Source organism: Vulpes lagopus, chromosome 24 (assembly GCF_018345385.1).
Source record: "Vulpes lagopus strain Blue_001 chromosome 24, ASM1834538v1, whole genome shotgun sequence".
Lineage (NCBI taxonomy): Eukaryota > Metazoa > Chordata > Mammalia > Carnivora > Canidae > Vulpes > Vulpes lagopus.
This window is the reverse complement of record NC_054847.1, coordinates 50,593,645-50,612,360: the sequence shown is the minus strand read 5'-3', so window position 1 is coordinate 50,612,360 and position 18,716 is coordinate 50,593,645. Positions and strand designations below refer to the sequence as shown.

At 40.4% G+C, this 18,716-nt stretch overlaps 1 protein-coding gene across 2 annotated transcripts in view; it reads right to left on the bottom strand.

Annotated features, from left to right (window-relative positions):
• DOK6 (docking protein 6) overlaps window positions 1-18,716 on the bottom strand; it is a 398,908-nt gene that overhangs the window by 118,477 nt on the left and 261,715 nt on the right. For both annotated transcript variants that reach the window (XM_041739589.1, XM_041739588.1), the window contains exon 6: window positions 569-707. In XM_041739589.1, the coding sequence (XP_041595523.1) occupies window positions 569-707 (139 nt within the window). The remainder of the gene's footprint in view (window positions 1-568; window positions 708-18,716) is intronic.

The window sequence follows — 18,716 nt, the reverse complement described above, 5'->3', positions numbered from 1 at the left end:
TCAAAACTGTAGTAGAGTTCCAGAACAGGATAACAAACAAATCATTCTGTTGGTAAACAGTATATGCTCCTTCTGCAAATATGTTATTATTGGCTCTGAAACACATACAGAAAGAGCTAGAATTCTCAGAGAATCTAGGACAAATATAAAGACAAAAATAAAGTGGAAACCTTTCCAGTAGTAGTTTAATTTTCCTGGTTATTTCGGGTCCACAGTTGAATCTCTGATGATCCAACCATATGCGGTGATATGCAGAGAGCACTGCTTTGTATTTCATTCTCTATGCACCCCACCCCTCATTGGGAAACTGTGCCAACAGGTCATGAGGAGATACATGGAGCACATGGTGCCCTACCAGCGGCCACAAGGAACTTCTTTTGGCATTTGCTGAAGAGGACATGAGAGGCATGGGATTCAGTAACTGGGGCAAGTTCTCGGGGCTGGAAGGTGGGTCGGGTCAGGTGGACATGAGGGTGCTGACGTGAATGGGGCCACATATACATGGTGTGCATCAGACCTCAGCGACATTCATTTCCAAGCTGTTAGGTTACCGAGGGAGGAGCCTTACCCGGGCCTTCTGCTCCATTTCTAGCATTAATCTTTCATGTTGCTCAGCTATGGCCAGTGTCGCAGAATGGACCTTCTGATAGATCATTTCTCCTTCCCTTGTTTGAAAAGTGAATAGTCCTTCTCCTGTGTCACACATTCTGTGAGAATAGAGATAGGGAAAGAGATGGGTCTTCATGTGTTCAAGTGCGTAACAGTTCTCCACGCAAAAGATGCCCTCGCCCTGTTGTCACCCTCCTCCTTGACTTTCATGGGAGTTAGTGAAGCAGATTCACCCTTGAGCAAGCCAACCAATCAACAAGCACATGTCTAAATGGTACATGAGATGGAACAAAGGGTAGAAACCCATGTCTATTTAGAGTTTGGGAAGTGTGCACAACAGTGTACAGAAGCAGACACAAGCGGGTTCAGTCACTGTCGTGCATCTTTTACACGTTTCTTACTAATAAAAACAAACATTTGTTTTCCTTAAGGATTCTCACATTTGTTATTGTAACTCTACTTCCTATGATTTGATAGCTCTTGAAATTTAAAGAATTTAAGAAGAATCTGCAGAATCTGAGAATTTTATACTCACTGCGGTAAGAACCAAGGAGACCACACACTTTTTAGTTTATGGATTTGCAGACACAGGCTACAGCTGATGCTGTTATTTAAACCGAGATATCCTTAAGCAGATCTTGTGCATCGTAGGAAATGCTGCACCATAAAGACCCTATTTGGGTGTGAGGATACTTGCTTTGAATTTTGGCTTTGCCACTTACCAGCAGTGTGAACTTTGACAAGTTAAATAACTTGCCTACGCCTCCTTTTCACATCTCTAATGTAGGAACAATAATAACACTCATCTCATAAGATCCTTATGATAGTTGAAAGACTAATCTAAATATCCACCGCAGAGAAATGAGTGACTTAATTTTAGTATTTTTATCTTATGGGCTATTCCACAGTGATTACTATGTCATTTCTGAGAGCATATAATAACATTAAAAGTTCTTATTATGTACATTCAAGAGGAAAAATCAGAATAGAAATTCTTTTTCAATTATTTAGTTATAATTACCTTTTTAAAACATATCTTTATTGGAATAAAACCACTGACACCTTGTTAAGGCAAGAGGATTATAGGTAGATTTTATTAGCAAAGACTAATTCTAAGATGAAAAATATCTCTAATTAATACCTGAAGCCAGCTTTTAAAAATAATTGGAGGCCGTCAGAGAGACCCACTCAATATCATTATGATGTTAACCACTCAGATACTGGATATTAGCTGGATGGCTGTGTCTTCGGTTTTCAGATTATAACATAAAAAAATTGCACAAGATGCTCATGAGGCCAAACTATGTCTTCTGGCACCAAAAGGATTTTGGATTCTTCTCTAGGATTCTCTAAGGAGTTTTCAGGAGAAAAGAAATGTCTCAAGAGGCTTCAGACATCACAGAGGCTGCGAATGCCATCCCGTAGGGCCCCATAGAGCCAGCACTTAGCTTCTGTGAAAAAGATCTTAATAAAATTCACACAGCGTGAAATGGAAAGTCTGGGGGGAAAATGAAGCGTTTTCACAAAGTGAAACAAATGAGCTTTCTTTGTTGATTCAGAAGAGTAAAGAAGTCCAACAGCCAGAGCAGGGCAGGGATTGACAAGTAGTGAGTGGGGCTTGTTCCAGGGTGAGTATTGTTCACTGTCATCTGAAAAGCACTGCTTATTAGCCCTCGGAAATGAGATAATGAAGACACCAGCTGTCACTCCTTAGTCGCTGAGATGCAAAGGTCTAACACTTGCCCACCTTCTGGGGATGAACTGCCCTGAGAGGGTCTGAAAGCTTACAGAAGGTTTTCTCCAGCCTCTGAAAGGCAGCCTCCTGTAAACTTCAGCCTTTGATCAGCAAACTAGGAATGCAAACATGCTAGCTTTAAAAAGTGAAGACATTTTAGGCAAAGGGTGTTCTTTCTTCAATGTATCTAAAACTTCAATGCATCTAAATCCTAAAAGAATGTCAAACTTCTTCAGTAAGATTAGTTCATACTTGACGACTTTTGTCTGCTGTATTGGAATCAGTCATTTGGGTCTCTCTGCTTTTTGTTTAAAACATGGTCTCTTGGGACTCATAAGAAACAGATACAGAAATTTCTTTTTTTCTTATATGTCTGAATAGTTTTTGTGGGAGTAAGCCAGTATTAGCGAAGATGGGGGAAGAGAGGAAGTCATTTTGATGGTCATCGCCCAGCTACTCAATGTGTGGTCCACAGACCAGCAGCACTGGCATCACTGGGAGCCTGTCCAGACTACTGGATTGGAACCCACAGTTAACAATATTCCAGGTGACTCCTGTGCACATTAGAGTTGGAGAAGCACTGGCCTACAGAACTCTTTCTACATGTCACCATTTCATGAAAGGGAGCCAGAGATGACACCTGGGACCCAAATGAGGACCAATCAGAAGCTGTGTCTGTGCAGCTTCAGACAGTGACATATGAGACCGAAGGGCAGAGAGGATGTACCATGACCAAAAGGGGGAAAAAAAAAAACCAAACAAACAAAACCAAAAAAACCAACAATCAAACCCTAAAAGAATCCTTTCCTTAACTTGGGAAGAGCTAAGATACATGTGCTACCTACATTTGAGTACCCTAACCCCCTTGCTGCTAACATGCACATTCCTCAGTTGCATTTATTTGAAGAAAAGTCGAAAATATGGGGTCTGTCATGACTCTAAACTGAATTCGATTGAAATTTATTTACTGCTGTTAGCTCTCTTTATACTTAAGGTATTTTCACAAAATTAATACTTTTTCTTATCAAAAATTGGATGTTAAAGAATATCATCTCTAAGGTACCGTTAGCTTTAAGGTACAAATGAGGGTAGAACTGATAAAATTCCAAGTAGAACTGATACACTAATTTCCAGGATGGTTTTGTTTTTCGTTTTTTGTTTTTGACACTGTGATCAAGGGGTCATTATAACAGTATGCGATCCAAAAGACAAAGGGCAGAGATTTCAGCCATCAAGTCACGGTCTGTCATGTTCATTTATCACAGATTTATCAAGGAGGTCCTGTCAACCAGGCATTGCCCCGAGCCTGAGGATGGAAAGGATGGAAACATACACACGACTCCTTTTCTCTGAGTACAGGGGGGATAAGCCCTGTGCTGAGAATGATACATGTGACTGCAGAAGTGCTGGCAGGGAGGGGGGTTGGGCCAACAAGAGGTAACGGGGGAGTGACCTGAACACATTATCTTCCCAGTTCAGTCCCTGATCGATAGAATGAGAGCAACAAAGCTTGGCCACAGGATTGTTTTCATTTGCCTTTTAATTAAATCAAGTGACAGTGGTCAGGAAGGGATGAATTCAGCAGACCGGGGTTGCCTGACCCCTGCACCTTCCAGAGAAAGGCCTGTATTTGGTGGTGGTGGTTGGGGAGGTACCTTGGCTGGTTACTGGACTGTAACCTCCAATCCTTTGGAATGCTCAGCCTGTTAAGAGTGAATTTTTGTGTACCTGAGGCCTTGAGCCATGCTGTACCCATGTGGCCAGATGAATTTATCTTTTTTTTTCTTAAAGCGAGAGAGTCATGAGAGGTGGGGAGGCCGAGGGAGAGGGAGAAGCAGACTCCCTGCTTAGCAGAGAGCACCCCAAGTTCATGACCTGAGTCACCTGAGCAGTTAAGGCAAAAACTCACCTTGAGCCACCCAAGCACCCCGAGTTTATTCTTATATAATGCCTGTTTTGCTCCAGGGGAGACTGGGGTCTGAGTGACTCACGTTGATCCCATGGCCTCTGCCTGCCGATATGACTGATCCGTAGTAAAAATTTTGATGCGGAGGCTTGCTATAGCTTCCCTGGTTAACGAGGCTTCTGCTCTTTCACACATCATCGTGGGGGGGGAACAAGCACATCCCATGTGACTGACCTGGGAGCAGGGGATGGGGTGAGTCCTGGAAGCCTGAGCCTTGACCCTCCTGGCCTTCTTCCCTTTGCTGGCCTTACTCTGCACTTGCACTATAGTAACCAGACCTATGAGTAGCATTGCCTTTTCTGAGTCCCATGTCTTTTTAGAAGGGCACCCAATCTGAAGGTGGTGTAGGGGATTCCTCCACTCAAGGCAGCCAGCATGTGTTTGGTGGCCAGTAGGGTCTGATTCAGTAGGAGTCTAAGAAAATTCTAGTATTTTCCCTCAATGGCTCTTCTTCAAATTCCACTTATTCTTTCCTTGTCTCTCCCACCTTGCCACTCACTTCCACAGTCATTTGAAGTAATGACTCCCAGTCTCATCTCCACTGTGTTCTAACAAGTAAGGACCAACCAGGGTTCCTGTGAATGTCCGTGTCACAGGAAACAGAACTCCCAATGAGGGGTTCTGCTATGCAGGCTTCTCCCACTTCTCAAAGGGGAGAAACAGCTTCTGAAACAGGGTGACCTGGAGGCGACTTCACTTGAGGCTGTGCTTGCATCCTGCAAGCTATTAGTGGTCGCCCTCCTTCTCCTGCCTTGAAGTCTCAAACTTAACTCTTTACAAAGGGGTGATTTCAAAATTCCAGTCTTCTTCCAAATGGCAAACAAAAGAAATTCACCAAAAGTTCTGCAAACACTTTACTTTTAAAAAATGAACTTCAAAATGCTTATCTGTGGGTCTTTCTTTCTTTCTTTCTTTCTTTCTTTCTTTCTTTCTTTCTTTCTTTCTTCTTTCTTTCTTTCTTTCTTTCTTTCTTTCTTTCTTTCTTCTTTCTTTCTTTCTTTCTTTCTTTCTTTCTTTCTTTCTTTCTTTCTTTCTTTCTTTTCTTTCTTTCTTTCTTTTAAAGATTTTATTTTTTTATGCATGAGAGACACACAGAGAGAGGCAGAGACATAGGCAGAGGGAGAAGCAGGCTCCCTGCAGGAAGCCCAATTCAGGACTCGATCCCAGGACCCTGGGATCACAACCTGAGCTGAAGACAGATGCTCAACCACTGAGCCACCCAGGTGTCCCTTTGTGGGTCTTTCGAAACAATTTGACCACAGACGAATCTGTGCACCTCTGGCAATGTCGTCCACGTTCATGGTTGTATGGCTTTGTTCTCTATGTAAGTTTTGCAATATTATAGATATGTTTCATGACCAAATATTTGTCCCCTGTGCGCACAAAAGTTTTAAACTCTCAGCAATGGAGAAGAGCAGGAGTACTTTCCTGAAAACCCTGTGGTGTATCTATTCAGTATTTAAAATTTAATGTTTAATTATAGAAAGTAATGAAATTCTTCAAAGCGCAGCCTTTCTGCAGAGCGAGTAAAACCAATTAACACTTTTATTCCATTAACAGTTTAATCTTTATTGTCATTTAACAATGCAGGCATTCTACTTTTCTGTTAGCAGCTACGAAAAGGCTGAAGTTTCTATCAGCTCTGATGAGTCAAGACTTGGATCTGTGGTAAGAAACTGCCAGCAAAATGGACAAATAGACAAAAGCAATAGCATAGCAAGACTGGAAATAGACTCAACTGGCAGGAGAGCTAAAAACGTGATGGGAGTGTCATCCCCAGTCTGTGAGGGAAGCTGGATTCTCCAATAAAGCCTGTTGGACATGAGTTTCTCTAAAGCAAGTGAAAAAAAAAAAGTAGTAGAAGAAAACAGAAGAATTCCTATATAAACTCAGAAGGAGGAAGGAGTTTCAAGCTATGATCCAAGCCAAAAGGTGACCAAAGGAAAAAAATGAATCTGCTTGAAATCAACCTTTAAGAAAAACAAAAACAAAACAAAAACAAAACTAAAAACTAGGAAAAATATTTGGAACTCACAACACATGATGCGTTCTCATCTATAAAGTAGGTTTATTATGTCAGTACTTTTTTCAGAGGGCTGTTCGAACATTAAATGAATTAATATATGTAAATCTTAAAATACTATCTGTATAATTATTATTCATTAAATAGTAGTATTTTTATCACTACTACTGTCAAAATATCTAAAGCATAGTGCTAGATGAAAAAAGGGGTGACAGTAATATGTGTAGTATACTAACATGTTTGTAAAAAAAAGTATGTCTTTGCTTGCATGTACATGAAACTCTGCACAAATGCACAAAAATGTAACTGTGCTATTTATTGGGGGTGAAGTGGATGTGATAAAAAAGGTTGTAAGTTTAGGAGGAATATTTATATTTTTCACTGATACTTCTAAAAAAAAGAAGTGCTACTCATGTATTAATTGGATTTAATTAATTAAAATTAAATTAATGTTAAATTTTAAAGCAAGGGTCAGAGTACTCTCACAGGTTTTTTTGTGAAGATGTGGTATTTATAATGTGTCTAGCTCTGTCTCTTGTGACTTAGCAAATACACTTTTACTGTTAAACTTATAAAATATACCGATCATGTGGATCCTCCCTTCCATATGAAAACACATAATCACATAATCCCTGGCCAGTGTAGCACAAACATCTGATCTAATTTTCAAGACAACCAGGTTTGCAGAGTTCTGGTGTGTAATGAATTGAAGTAACAGCAACAATTGTAGCAACAGTGAAAATAATAGCTAGCACCCATGGGGTACCGATAGGCCAACTTTGGTGTTGACACAGTATGTGCATTACCTCACTGAGCCTCAAACATCTACAAGGTCCTCACTGCTTCCCGTTACAGAAAACACCATCCTAAGGAAGCAAAGAAATCTGCCCAAGGTCATTGAAATTTAAGTGGCTGAGCTGTGGTCTGAACCCAGACCTGTGATTTTCAAGCGCACCTTATTATCACAGAGCTAGATTTTGTTCATTCAAGATGAGAAGCAGAAACGCATGCATAATTCTTCAATTATGAAAATTTCTGTAGAGGAGAGAAAGAGAGAGCTGAGAACAGGGCTTGAGATAAAATGTTTTGAAGGTGGTCACTCCTTCTTTGCTGCTGTTCCTTTTCTGTCAAATCAAGTTCCCGAGAATATTTCTCAATGGCATGCCCGTAAAATGCATGTTAAGGTAAATCAGGCAATTAATCAATAAAACAGGTGAATTGCAATCACACCATCCCTGCACTCCCAAATTCATGTCAAGACCTTTTTAAGGAGGAAGGTATAGTAGAACATTTGTCATCCTCTCTGCCTCTTGACTTTATTATTGTATGACTCCAAATATTTAATGCATATGGTGGCTGTTGGTTGATTTCACCGTTGGTACCTTAGGGATACAACGCTTTCCCGCAAACAAGTTAAGAAACCTGATCCTGCAAGGAGATCTTGATTTTAGTCCAGCATCTGCTGAAAATCAATTTTGTGAAATAAATTTTTTTTGAAATACCTTTTTTTGATCCTTTATAAAAAGTGTTTTTAATCAAAGCGTTGATTAAATGATCTCTAGTGTACAAATGTGTTTGAAGATTCTCTAAGTCTTCCACTTGTGATGGCCAAATCACAATCAAATTAATTAAAATATTTCCATCTTTTCAAAATATTTTCAATGTTTCAATTTTATTCCATTTTATTTACTTTTTCTTACTTTTGAATTAACTCCTTTGGTTTTTCGACTCAATGCAAAAAAAATCAATCGAGTGTCCCTAAAATTTTGGCTTTAGTAAATTTTAAAAAAGAGATACATAAAAGATGCTCTTCTACTTCACCTTCCTTTCTGCCTCAAAAATTTAGAACTGAAAAATCCACCATGTAAAGATCTAAAGTCATAGCACTTTACTTGCTATTTAATTATGTCAATAAATGATCACAAATAACTACCATTGTCGTTATTAAATTGGTATATTATAGGTTTTTGAAGGTTTAGGGCAAGAATTTTTTTTAAAGGTTTATAGCTAATCGTATATTCATCCTATATACATCTCCTGGTGGCTTTATTGGAAAAATAAATTCTCCTGGAGTAGGAGTTTAACAACCTTAACGCTCAGTGTCAATCACAAAAAGCACCTCATGCACTCCATACACTTATTGATTGAAATGACTTGAAAATTATCAGTATGATGGCTACCTGACAGGTATTGATTTTGTAGTCCCTCATAGTGAAAAATAAGGCAAAATAAAATGTAAAAGAAAAAAAAAATTTGAAGAATGATCCTACAGCCTAAGTGTATTCTTCCGAATGGAGCTGGCCAAACTGCCAAAAAGAGGACAGAGAACTGATCCATCTTATGCTCCTGGCTGATGTACACTTGTTCTATTTTAAAACTGTTTGGGGGAGGCTGGGCATATATCATATGAAAAAGCTACCAACATCTACTCAAACCTATTTGGCTGGGAAAGAGCTAATAACAAAATCAAGTCAAGTGAAAACTTAAATTCTGTCATTTAGAAATTATATTTCCCTTTTAAAGTGAATTTGACTGTCAAGATATGGTTGGGGAATTTTTACAGTTTAACAGGCAAGTTACTAATATTTACTCACTGAATTAAAAGAGTTATGTTTCTCTTCACTGTTTTGAGAGGAACCTAAAAATGAGATCATTCTATTCCCTCAGAGCAAAAGAGCCTATAATAAGGGCTTCCAAATTATGTTTTTATTCTCTTTTTGCTCCGAATATAATTAATGAAGGTAATTTTTAAATTAAAGATAACTTCAGTATCTCAAGTGACTAGAGAGGAAAATGTTTAAACTGTATCCACGTAGAAAAGAAATGCAAGACTATACTTGATTTTACATTAATTTACATTTTCATATTACAATCTTGCCTTTTCTTTTTAGGGTATTTTTATGCATTCATTGACATTTTCTTTTGGACATCAACCAATCACATGTCAGGCACTGTATTAGCTTCTGGAAAATATTTTTAAAAATCATATTAAAAAAGAAATAAGCAAATAATAAACATTAACTTATGTTGCCTTTACTCTCATTACATATATTTATCTTTTCCTTTAAAAAACTCAGCAAATGAGTAGGTGATTATATGAAATACATAATATAATAACACATTTTGGAGATTAAGAGCTAGTGAATTGGTTATCTTTATTGTGTTAAAATTTTCTATAGAGGTTTTTGGTTGACAGATCACTGATAGAGTATAACTTTTAGTCTCTCTGTCATTATCAAAACCAGCCACCCAGTAAAATGACACAATCATTCTGATATACTGAGGGCAAATACTGATGGGTATTTCAAAAGATGTGAATGTATGTTTAAGTTACAGCCTTTTCATTAGTTTTGTAACAGAAATGAAAATTTAGTGCCATGGTGAAAACATGAATTTACTTAAATTTTAAAAATTGAAGAATTTCAAATGCAACTAGATTTTTTAAAATAATGCCAAATGTCATCATTCCAAGTTAATAGATGTTATTTTTTATTTTAATTTTTAAATATTTAATTTATTTATTTATGAGAGAGGAAAGCAGAGACATAGGCAGAGGGAGAAGCAGGACTTAATCCCAGGACTCCGGGATCACAACCAGAGACGAAGGCAGACACTTAACCACTGAGCCACTCAGGTTTCCCAGGTTAATAGATTTTAAACCTTAAATTTTAAACTCCATTTAAATTTTAAATTATATTCCTTCAAAAATCAAAATTGGGAGTATAGTCAATGCTATTGTAATGATATTGCACGGTGACAGGCTCCAGTTGTGGTGAGCACAGCATAACATATAGAGATGTTGAATCACAAAGCTGTACACTAGAAACTAATGTAACATAGTGTGTCAATTGTACTAAAATAAAAAAAAAACTGAATTGAAGATATGGTGAATAGATCATTTGAATCACCTTCAAAGTAGAAGCTAAGAAATGGAGCAAATATTTTCCCATCATAAATAAAAGTGTCAACCCTCTTATGTTATCCCCTGGTTATCTTAGACTTTCTTAGGTGTTAGAGTTTGGGGCTCATCAAGGTTTATCCTGATGTGTCCTAGTTAAGAACTGAGCAGCCATCTCTGTTTCCCCTCATGAATTAGGTATAAATTTATATTATGGCACCTGTAATATCTCACACTTTTAATTTTACATGCCTTTTTCCCAACTAGACTTTTAATACAAGACATGAAAGGAAGGAAAATCACACTGGCTCAAAAATCTAGAGACAAAGCAGCAACGATTCAGGGGTTCTTAGGGGAGCTGACTTCTGAGAATATAATTCCTTTTACTCTTTGAGCAAGTTTTCCATCCCTAACCCCCCACCCATCCACCTTCACCTCCAACCTACGTGAAATAGTTTCCAGATTCCTACATATACCAAGTCATGGAATGAAGTAAATGACAGAAGAGATACTGATATTGAAGGTTCTAGAAAAGAGGTACAGAAATGGACACTGCATAAGTGAAAAAAAATATTACTCATCCTACTCTTACCAAATTTTGGTTTTCAGTATTGCTGTTCTTAAAGTTAGAAGGTTTGGCTACCTGATTAATAAGGTCTTTCAAATACAGAATTATCTAACTAAGCTATGACTTAGTTCCATTTAAAGGGGGGTAGTTTTCTTTAAACTCCATCTGGTAATAGCTGTGTTTCAAGAGGTGGTCCAGACTATTGAAACATGATTTACTATGTTGTGTTTCTTCAGTCTTGACTTGGGTACTTTTCCTTTTCTTTAGTAAATTCCATGTAAAGGTTAAGAAGGTGGAGGCACATGAAGTCATCTTACTGCTGCCCAGGTGTTCAAGGAAGAAAGGGCATGGGCTCCAGCATGAACCTGCAGGTCATATCATGGTTCATTTATGTCCATCTCAGATCAGCGCAGTTTATCATTTATTGAGCTTCAATAGTCACATGACTACTATTGGAAATTCTCACTCAGGGGATTCCTGGGTGGCGCAGCGGTTTGGCGCCTGCCTCAGGCCCAGGGCGCGATCCTGGAGACCCGAGATCGAATCCCACGTCGGGCTCCCGGTGCATGGAGCCTGCTTCTCTCTCTGCCTGTGTCTCTGCCTCTCTCTCTGTGTGTCTGACTATCATAAATAAATAAAAATTAAAAAAAAAAAAGGAAATTCTCACTCAAATTGTCTGCCTCACATCCTGAAATCACCTTTATGGAACCAAGAGCCCACTCTTCATAGCAGGTGTGTTGGGTCACTTTATGTGGCAACTTGACTAGACCACAGGGTGCCTAGACATTAAATTAAACAATGTTCTGTGTGTGTGTGTGTGTGCGCGCGCGTGTGTGTGTGCATGTGTGTGTGTTTATAGATGTGACTAACATTTGAATCAGAATACTAAGTGAAGCAGATTGTCCTCCCCATTGTAGGTGGGTCTCATCCAATCCACTGAAGCCAGAACAGAAGAAAAGGGGTCAAGGGACAATTCACTCTTTCTGCCTCACTATTTTTGAGCTGGGACATTAGTCTTCTCTTGCACTTGGACGAGAATTTACACCAGCAGCCCCCCCTGGGTCCCTGGCTTGCTCACTGTGGATGGCAAGACTTCCCAGTTTGACTAACACCGCAGCCACATCTTAGTCTTCTAACCCTGCCAGTACTCCCCTGGGCCAGTGGATATCTGACTTCCTCTCTCTAGGCATTTGTGAATGGTGAGTGGGATCCGTGTTCCTGATGTGACAAAAAGTATGTGGGTGGTGCAAAGAGCAAAGAATGGAGAAGACTAGACTTTACAAGAGAAATGTATCTCTGTTTTCATTTTTGCTTGACTGTGGATGTGGCTCTTGCAGTTCTTCCTGCTGAGATGTGCACCGACTTTTGCTTTCTGAGTCAGTGTGTAGTGGAAAAAGAAGAAAACTCCTGCCCACTAGAGCCAAGGTGGCACTTTCTATTCTCCAAACACAGCCCTTGACTCAGCACGACTTGCATAACCAGGGCACCTTCTCCCTAATCTGCTAAGGGTTTTTATTTGCTTTGAGTACTATTATTACAACAAAAGAAATATGAAATCAGCATTCTGTTTCTGAAATCTAGAGTAAGATTTGCATCTCTCTAGCAGGTTTTTGTAAATTTTCAAAAGTTAGGTCTAGGTGACTAAGTCAGAGTTTTATTATATATCCTGGCTAGAGAGAAGATGAGACATGACTTAAGAGAGGACTCTCTTCCTTCCAGGACTGGGTGATGATGGGACAGAAAAAAGAAAAAAAAAAAAAGGAGGTAGAGAAAGCACTGGGTAAGGCTTACATATCCCGATGTCTCTTATCTGAGTGGAAATTCTGGAGAAGGCAGGAATTAACAAGTGAGTATCTAGATTGAGCCAGTGGCCCTACCCTTGCGACTCTCCATGGGCCTCAGTTCAGAGGTAGAGCATCTAGAAAGTTCTGTGCAGAAGACTGGGGTTGAAGAAGAGGATATACACATTCTAAGATTAAAGAAAATGCTTTGATCAGTAGATCCAGTGAAAAGTGCCAGCATATTCCCCCTAAAGGCCAAATGGATTGGGCTATACTTCAGCAGATGCCAGTGTGGGGCAGACCAGACCAGATGGTGCTTGATCCGAAGTTCCTCTGCTACCTAAGGCCATGTAAGTGCTGTGCGTTCAAAGAACATACTACATAAAACAGAAGAAAGAGGAGGAAACCAGTATATAACCAACATGACACACCCCAAAATGACAATTTAAAATGGCAAGTTAACTGACCTCCTTCTCTTCAGGAGGGGGCTTATGAAAAATATTAGATGGAAAATAAAGAATCTCCACTATCTCTGCCCAACTGAGTTGTATTAAATTCTAGAGCCAGCTATAGTTGGGAAAGAGTTGCAGTTTTAAATAGCAACATCCTCACTTCTTTGCCTGTGAAACTAATTGGCAAAGGTTTTCACTTCCTGTCATCGCAGATTTACATAGTCCTCAGGTCAGAGCTACAGGCTTTCCAGACATTTGTGGGGGAACATCTTTCCAAATTTCTGCCCACGCTCTTTCCAATTCCTCTCCCATATCACTCCCAGCTTCCACAGTCATTTGTGGGTATGGAGTAAGATGATGGTGTGATTACCGGAGAGACTCTTGCCATTGACAGAAAAACCACAGAAAGAGCCAAAATCAAAAAGAAAAAAAAAATGTATTCTTAGATGTTGATCCTTGAGGATGATTTGTGCCAGAATAGGCTCTAATGGTCTGGATGTCAGAAGAGGCCAACTGAAGAAGGTGTCACCAGGGAAGGCACGTATGAGCACTGGAATCCTTTCTGTTGTGACTGTTCACACCTGGAATTGGAGAGTGTGAGTTAGTGAGCCAGAGACCACTTTCTGATGCTGCTCAGCAAGTGGAGAGAGAGTATGGTGTGTGAGTGAGAAGCTGCAAATCAACAACAAAAAGACGCCTGGAAAAGGTCAGCGAGTCAGATGGTGATAAAAATCAACAAAGATCAAGTGAAGAAAATGATTATTCAAACAAGAGTAGCTTTCAGTGAATGAGCTGGCTGCAGCTGAACGACAGAAAAGGCCTCAGGAGCCAGGGAGGAGAGAGTGAGGATCAGAACAAGCAGGGAAAAGTCAACTCTGCAATGTAAAAATTATTTGCAGAGTCCTATCCTCAGAGAATATTCTAGATGGACCTCTCCTTGCTTGTTCTGCCCACAGCCCTAGCTGAGTGGACTGACTGCATGTTCCTGACAACTTAACAGGCGGGCAAGATTCTCAAATTCTCCCAGGCAGTGACTTAAGCTAGGACATGTGCTCCAGGCCTCAGTGTTGGGTGCTCGGCATCAAGGGAGGGACTCAGGAAAAGGTGAACAGGTCCTGGCGAGGGTGTGTGGCCCCTTCCTGAATTGTCAGCTATCAGTCCATTCTGTCTAATGTTAGATAAAATTTATTTCATGTGATGGAGGCCATCAGGCTTCAGACAATGGGGACCCCTTCTATATTTTGGACAAACATTTGAGGTTGTCACTTCTGCTCGCCTATGTTTGAAACTAGAGTTTTCGGAGCAAGCCAGGGATGGTTTCCTGCTCATCCAATGTAGGAGAGAACTAAAAACCACAAGGACCCCTCTCTCAGGATGAAATTCTCATTAGCTCTTTCACTAATTTCCCATTCTTCCATCATTGTTTCCTGTGTGCAACCAATGGGCTCAGCGTAAGACAGGCAGCGCAGGGACAGGTGGTGACATGAAGAGCTCCAGGAGCGAGGAGATTCTGGGGCTTCCTGCGAGGGGTTCTGACTCTCCCCACAGTCAGAGGGGTCTCTGACTCACCACACCTCCATGCCTGGGCCCAAACCCATTCCTTTTATATTCCCAGAAATCTCTCCAATGGTTAATCAAACACCTTCAGGACAGTCGAGGCGGGCTGGTGGTAGGAACGACATTCATTACTGATGCAACTGAGAGGTATTTACAGAAACAGAGCTCTGATTTTCCAGAGGGGCCAACTTCTAGTCTGTAGGAGTGAAAGCCATGACCACGTTGATGCCACTAACCAGAGGGCTGCCTGGAGATCCTACTTTCCTGGGGGTCATCAGGAGGAGAGGGAGAGGTAAGAAAACCCCAACTTACAGATCTGCCAAGCTAACATCACTTACAACTGTGGCAAGAGCTGGTCAAGGCACCTGATGCAGCTAATTTAAGAACTTGCCCCCAACCCCACAGAGGCCCCTCAGCTTCTCTGCACGAGTGGCTGGGCAGAGATGGGGAGAAGACAGATGAGCCAGCTGCTCTGCATCCTCTCCCGCTGCCTCCTCAGCTCAGGATGACATACTGTGGAAGCCCCAAGGAGGTGGGGCTTTCTGGGAATCTTTCCTACCACTCTCAGCCTGGCACTGACTGTTGTAAAGAATAGAATAAAAATGCCATAAGGAAAGTAGTTGAGAGAAATTTACTCTTTTACCCTTGAGACCTAATGGGGATTCAAGCAGTATGCATTTTATTTTATTTTTCTTAATGGTCAAAGCCCTTGGCTGCATACTGCAAATACCTATCATGGATCAAAGCAATCCTAGTGAAAAATCTTCCTTTCAGCTTCGCTAGTTGTTAAAGCTCCATGAAGTGCTCATTTTAAATGCTATCTTCTCGATGAACAAAAAGATCATTTGTTGCTAAGCTATATCTGTATGATTTCATTTTTTTCTTATTGCATATCAGGATGTTTATAGAATCTCAATTATGTAACGTTTTGTATTGCTCCGTTATCTACAATTCTAAATGCTTGTGCTATAAAGTTATCTTATGTTTATATAATTCGTACTATTTTTTTTTTTCCATCTAGGGATTGATTACTCATTTCAGTTCCCAACAGTTACTGCTCTTGCTACTTTAATTAGGTTTTCCTACCGATTGAGGGAGAGAAGGAATAGGCAAGGTAGAGAACAAGAGAATTGAAAACCAAATCTCTTTTTTCTTCTCAATTTATGTCAAAGGCAGTGGTAAAGGTTTTGAGACCAGGGTTAAGAGATGAAGTGGTACCAGGATGGCATCTAACAGCGGGAAGGAGAATGTGCCAGGCTAAGACGATGCCCTGGAAGGGACCTACTACCCTGGGAAACACATGGAGGAGGAGTCCCAGGGCTTGGGCTCAGCTCCCACGCTCTGGAAGTCACCTGACCCATAAGTCTCAGCTGCTCATCTATAAAACGGTTCGCCTTATGCACTTTATAGGATTGCTATGAGGACCAAAATGTGAAAGCATTTTGGCAACTGTCAACCACTTTGAAATAAAAGATATTATTAGCGTGTGATTATGAAAGATGATTTCACAAGAGCCCTACAGTATCTGGAAACTAACACTAAAACATCCTCCTTAGAAAATGTCCTCTTGCTGCGCTTCTGAATATCCTTGGCCCCTGCTCCATCCCCGGATGATGCTGCATTTGCTGTGTTTGGAGATGGTGCTTCCTGGCCTCAAACTGTGACCCACAAGGCCTCTGACAGGCCAATCACACCCTGGCGTGTGCTCTGTCAAACCAGCAACTGTCCCTGTAAGAGAATTTGCCCATGAAAAACTGCTTCCCCTGGTAAAGTGGCAGCTTTCCACAGGGGAAATCTGCCTTCTGCTTCCACCAACACAGAGGGTATTCGAGAAGGGAACAAAAACCACTCTGCTATTTCACCAGCTCATGTAAAGGTCATTTTTCACCGTGTTTCTCCTGCAGTGGAAGGTTGTGCTTGTATAGCACTGGTAATGTTGCCTTTTTGGAAATTCACTTTTGTTCTCAGGGGCTGTGCTATCTTCCCGCTATACGAGTTTCATTATATTTAGTGCAGCAGAGCATGTAGATGATGTAGTTAGAATGGCAGGCAAAATAGCCCATTACTATACCTATTGTCAGCTTTCTGCATATTTAGTAGGAAATGCAAAAAATATTTATAGTTGATCAAGATTGGAATAAATCGCCAGGCTTAGTTTCTGATTTTTGATTTGGGTGACCTTAGGTATTTTTCTCTGGGGTTCTATTTAAAACATGGCAATTTACCTTGGTGCAAAGAGTAAGAAAGCAATTTATTTTAGTGAAAATTTCTTATTCCTTTAGAGTTTCTATGTTATCGCAGGGTTCACTTGAATCAGTTTTACTAGTAAAGAGAGCAATGATATATAGTTTGTCAGAATCCTATGCTGTCGTTTTAACTGTTTTTGCGGAATATTTGTTTTTAACATTTTAAATTCACATAAATACGATTGAATTTAACTTCAGAGACATGAAGTATTTTGCCGTTAATGCAAACCCATGCCAAAGAAAATAATCTAATAATTTACTACTTAAATCTTCTAGTTGAAGAGTTCTGGATTCAGGGAGACATTCCTTTTCTGGATGTGCTCACAGTGACTTGCGTGACCTTCAATGTATTCATTGCTCTCTATCTGGACCAGTATCTATTCTCTGTCCTTTTCTGATGTATATGCCTGGCATGATGCCCTGGAAAGCTGACTCCTACACCCCGGCCTTGCTTGCCTTCTGGTTTGGCCAAAAGGGGGGTTCTCCCAGAAGAGAGTGGGAGTGAGCAGGAGGTATTATTTCCCACCCATTCCTTCCCACCTCAGCACTGTGGTTTTGTCAAGCTTCCATCCTCCAAGGATCCAAGCTCTCTCTGGGTTCTGGTTTCCTTGTTCCCTCAGGCACAGAGTAGATAAAAGCTTCTCTCAGCTGCTAGTCTGGGGGTGCCCAACACCCGATGTTTGTTCTGTAATCATACCCACACCTCTTTAAATCCTTTTTTTAAAATTTTTATTTATTTATGATAGTCACAGAGAGAGAGAGAGAGAGAGAGAGAGAGAGAGAGAGGCAGAGACATAGGCAGAGGGAGAAGCAGGCTCCATGCACCGGGAGCCTGACGTGGGATTCGATTCCAGGTCTCCAGGATCGCGCCTTGGGCCAAAGGCAGGAGCCATTCCGCTGTGCCACCCAGGGATCCCTCCACACCTCTTTAAAAGAGTTCCTGCATTGAATTCTCCCCAAATTCGTTGAGTAGGTAATTTCTGTATTGCTGGGCCTAAACTTAATTCATAACATGTAATTTAATCTCTCAGACTCTCTGTTTTCTTCCTTATAAAATAAGGAAAATAATAGTGGTGCAGCTAGGTTGCTGTGATGAACAATAATACGGATGGTGACACTAATAATAATAATAATGATAATAATAATAAGCACAGTACTGGGCATACATGATGTACCTAATCCAAAGCTTAGCTTCTATCCACAGTATCAATACTTGTAGAATGCAAAGGTGGTCACAAACTACTTGCCATCCTATATTCACATTCTTGCTGCGTGCCTTTGCAGGTCCTCCCACCAACACCTGAGCACTGGAAATTAAGCAGGGGGATATTTTTTAACATATGAGTCTCCAAAGCTGTGTTGGCCAGGTGTGTCAACAGATGATCTTGGGTATCGCATAGTAGTTAAAATTAGAAATTAAACAATATTGTACAGTACGAACCCAAAGAGAAGGAACTAGATAGCAGAAGAAAAATGTTTTGTGGACTATAATCTTAAGAGAAAGATAACACAAAACTTAAACACACCAGGACTTTGGCTTAGAAGACTTCTCAAGTTAGATCATGGAGTTTATCTAGATGAAAGCTAGTGCCATATGATCTTGAGTTTGGGGCAGGAGGGCTAGCTCTTAGCTAAATCAAACCGAATATGACAACAAAGACTACCCAAATATTTTCTACCCTGAGCCATGAATACCACAGGAGAATGAGCTTCTAATGTGCAGTCCTGAAGGATTCTCCAGAAAATTGCGATACTGACTAGCCAGAGGAATTCAAGAGCCATGCTTTTTCAATTAGATGTTGGGTACTTTCAAAACATTGGGCTGGTCCAGTCCATGTCAAGTCTCTGAGAGAAGTACTAGGAGATGGGCATTTTGGGGCA